The following is a 3,197-nucleotide window of genomic DNA, read 5'->3' on the forward strand; positions in this document are numbered from 1 at the left end:
TGCCCAGGCTGGTACGCGTATCACCAGAAGCTTGTCTTTTGGCTGAATTTTCCTTCCCTCTGGTCATTTACGTATGCTACGCGTACTGGGGAGGTCCATACGTGTATCATGTAAGGCCATACGCGTATGGACAGTAGGTTCTCCAAAAATTGGCTTTTTCTTCCATTTTCTTGCTCGGGCTCGATTTCGCATCTTACGTTTTATGTCCTGAGCTTCCAAACTAGCTTTTTACCTGCTAACATACCAAAAAGTGTAAAATATCCTCAAGAAACTCATAAGTAACAACACACTTAATATTATAGAATTGAGCTTATATCTAACTAAAAATGCTTCAATTTACACAGTTTACCTGACTTATTTACGGTTAAATAGTGGACTGTCTAGCATAAATGGTGACTGATCAATCATCATATTCCATCATCCAAAGGCATGAGCTAATGGATAAAGCTTACCTTGATCATGACTACATGGCCTGTGGTTTTGACCCATCCAACTGGTATTAAATCTGTAATCATAAGCACCATTCTCCATTATAAACATATGCCATCAACCTTGTTCGCCTTGCCACACTATACCCACACTTTGTTCTATTAAATCATCTAATCTTACAGGCGGGTCATGCCCTGTGAAGAATGATTCTACTTTTGAAAGAACAGTAAACACAAGTAAATTAGTTGAGGCCTGTAGAACTGTTGATCCACTTAAAGAGTGTTGCAGACCTGTTTGTCGGCCTGCAATTATGGATGCAGCGCTTCAGATTTCTGGCCGACAAATGATGATAAATAATGACAATATGGCTGGGGAAATGAATCACACTGATTATCTAAATGATTGCAAAGGTGTTGTTTATTCTTATCTTTCCAAACAACTATCATCGGAGGTTGCAAATAAAGCATTCCGGATACTATCTGCCTGCAAAGTCAACAAAGTTTGTCCTTTGACTTTTAAGGAGCCTTCAGATGTAATTGCTGTATGTAAGAATGTAGCTGCTCCTAGTCCTACCTGCTGCAGTTCATTAAATACATATATTGCAGAGACACAACAAAAAATATTAATTACCAATAAACAAGCTATAATATGTGCAACACAATTTGGATCGATGTTACGTGGAGGTGGGGTGATGACAAATGTTTATGAGCTTTGTGATGTCGATTTGAAAGATTTCAGCATACAAGCATTTGGAGTACAAGATGCAGGATGTCTACTCCGAAGCTTGCCGGGAGATGTGATATTTGACAATTCATCTGGTGTTAGTTTTACATGTGATTTAAGTGACAATATTGCTGCACCCTGGCCCTCATCATCTTCATTTACATCTCTATCATTCTGTGCACCTGAGATGTCATTACCAGCATTACCAATTTCACAGTCATTGAAAAACATTGGTTGTAATTCTGCTGGAGTGGGTTTCCTTGTTATATTTACATTTTTTGTCAGTATTGTTGTACTGAGATTTTAGGGTTTTGAAGTGTGTCACGAAGGCATTTCAAAGTGTCTGGCATGGGTTTTGCATGTATATTTTTTAATGGCCTCATTGTCATGTATCCAATTTGCGGGAACTTAACATCTTTGAACTGGAACTATGCCTTGTATCGCCCCAAAACGTCATAACGGTAGTGATAGCAGGCCCTGCAACAATCCTTAACAAAATCACACACAACCTCTAAATCCTGTATGCATGATAATTTAAAGAAAATGGATAATGATTCCAATACCACTAGCCATATTACAGATGCCGTAGAAAGGTCGAGTCCCATTGTATGTTCAAATTTCCACAGTTGGTGATGTTGTTAAGAAGCTTGGTGTGAGAGCATGATTTCGACTATGACCAAGAGCTACTCTGCAGGGAACCGCCGAACCTGCGGAAACAGAACGAGTTTAAGGAAATGCATTAATTTGCCGGCTTACCGATGGAATTCGCCCATGATGGAATAGGCATCAAACCAGAGCAGTGATCAAAACCGAAACTGCTTTTGGAAGCTTACCATTTGTTATGACGTGAGCTGCCTCAAACCAGTACGCAATTGAGCGTTGTAGTCGGCACCGATCCTGCAACATTGCCAACAATTTGCATCAGTTAACACTGCTACATCATAATCAATGGAAAACCGTGATACACCAAAACACACAGTCAAAGACTCAGGTTGCAAAGGCCTGTACCTGTAAACGTTTCACATGAGAAGTTCCTTCGAGTACCTGTACAAAAACACACCAAGATGGAGTAAGCTTGCAACCTGAGCCAAGTCAAAACGTGAAACAACTTGCAGCAAATACCCTGGACCAGAATCAATACCAGCAGGCATATGTCGAGCTTCATGTTCATCCTCATCCTCAAATGCAGCATCCACAACCTCAAGGTTACAAGAGAATCTTCACTGCGGTAAAAAAGGAAAAAACACAAAGTAATTACCAAGTCAGTTGAAATTTCAAAGAATGCCCAAATGGGCATTGAGACAAAATCAGAGCAAGAAAGTACGAAGGTTCAGATTACCATTTTCGAACCTAGCATCAAAGAGGTCAATCCAATTTCTGAACATCCAAAGTGCTTTGCAGAGTTACTCTTCTGGAATACCAAAGACACCAATTGAAACCCTAATTTGTAAAGCATAAATAGAAAACGAATCAGTGGAGGGAGAAGAGGAATTAACGACGGAAATTTTTTTGAGAGAAGAGAACGGAGAAAAAGATACCTCACAAACCCTAATCCCAAAATCGAAGCAAGAAACCAGTATTTGAAGATTCAAGGACTACCTGAGCTCGCCGTCACTGTCGAAGGTGAGCCACCCTGTCCAATTTTCTTTATCCTTTCACGCTTTGATTGAGGGACGATGACTTAGGTAAGAGCGATCGTGAGATTGAGAAAAATGTGAGGTTTGGTGTGAGTGAGATTGTGAGTGTTGATGAGCGTTTTCAAGAGCGGAGAGAGATTTCATTGAGGTTTTTTTTTGTGAAGCAGATGGGGAGAACGAGGGCGATGAAGCTGCTACTCTGTTTCCTTTTCCTTTTTCTTTTTTTAATTTATTTTTAAATAAGGATAAACAGGGAAACCATTAAGTCTTTTTATGATAAAACTTTCTAGATTTTCATTTATTAATGTTTTCATTTAATATACTACATTAACTTATGTTTTTGATTCCCAATCTCACTAGCCTCTAGAACCCAACAGCCAATCGGTTGGGTTTAATTAGGTTAGTCCA

At 39.4% G+C, this 3,197-nt stretch overlaps 1 protein-coding gene across 1 annotated transcript; it reads left to right on the forward strand.

Annotated features, from left to right (window-relative positions):
• Positions 1-437: 437 nt before the first annotated feature.
• On the forward strand, positions 438-1,538 carry LOC127094988 (uncharacterized GPI-anchored protein At1g61900). Its single transcript, XM_051033745.1, has 2 exons — positions 438-477; positions 519-1,538. The coding sequence occupies exons 1-2, from the start codon at positions 438-440 to the stop codon at positions 1,457-1,459; spliced, it is 981 nt and encodes a 326-aa protein (XP_050889702.1). The 3' UTR covers positions 1,460-1,538.
• The last annotated feature ends 1,659 nt before the right edge of the window (positions 1,539-3,197 follow it).

The sequence above is a fragment of the Lathyrus oleraceus genome, chromosome 1 (genome assembly GCF_024323335.1).
Source record: "Lathyrus oleraceus cultivar Zhongwan6 chromosome 1, CAAS_Psat_ZW6_1.0, whole genome shotgun sequence".
NCBI lineage: Eukaryota > Viridiplantae > Streptophyta > Magnoliopsida > Fabales > Fabaceae > Lathyrus > Lathyrus oleraceus.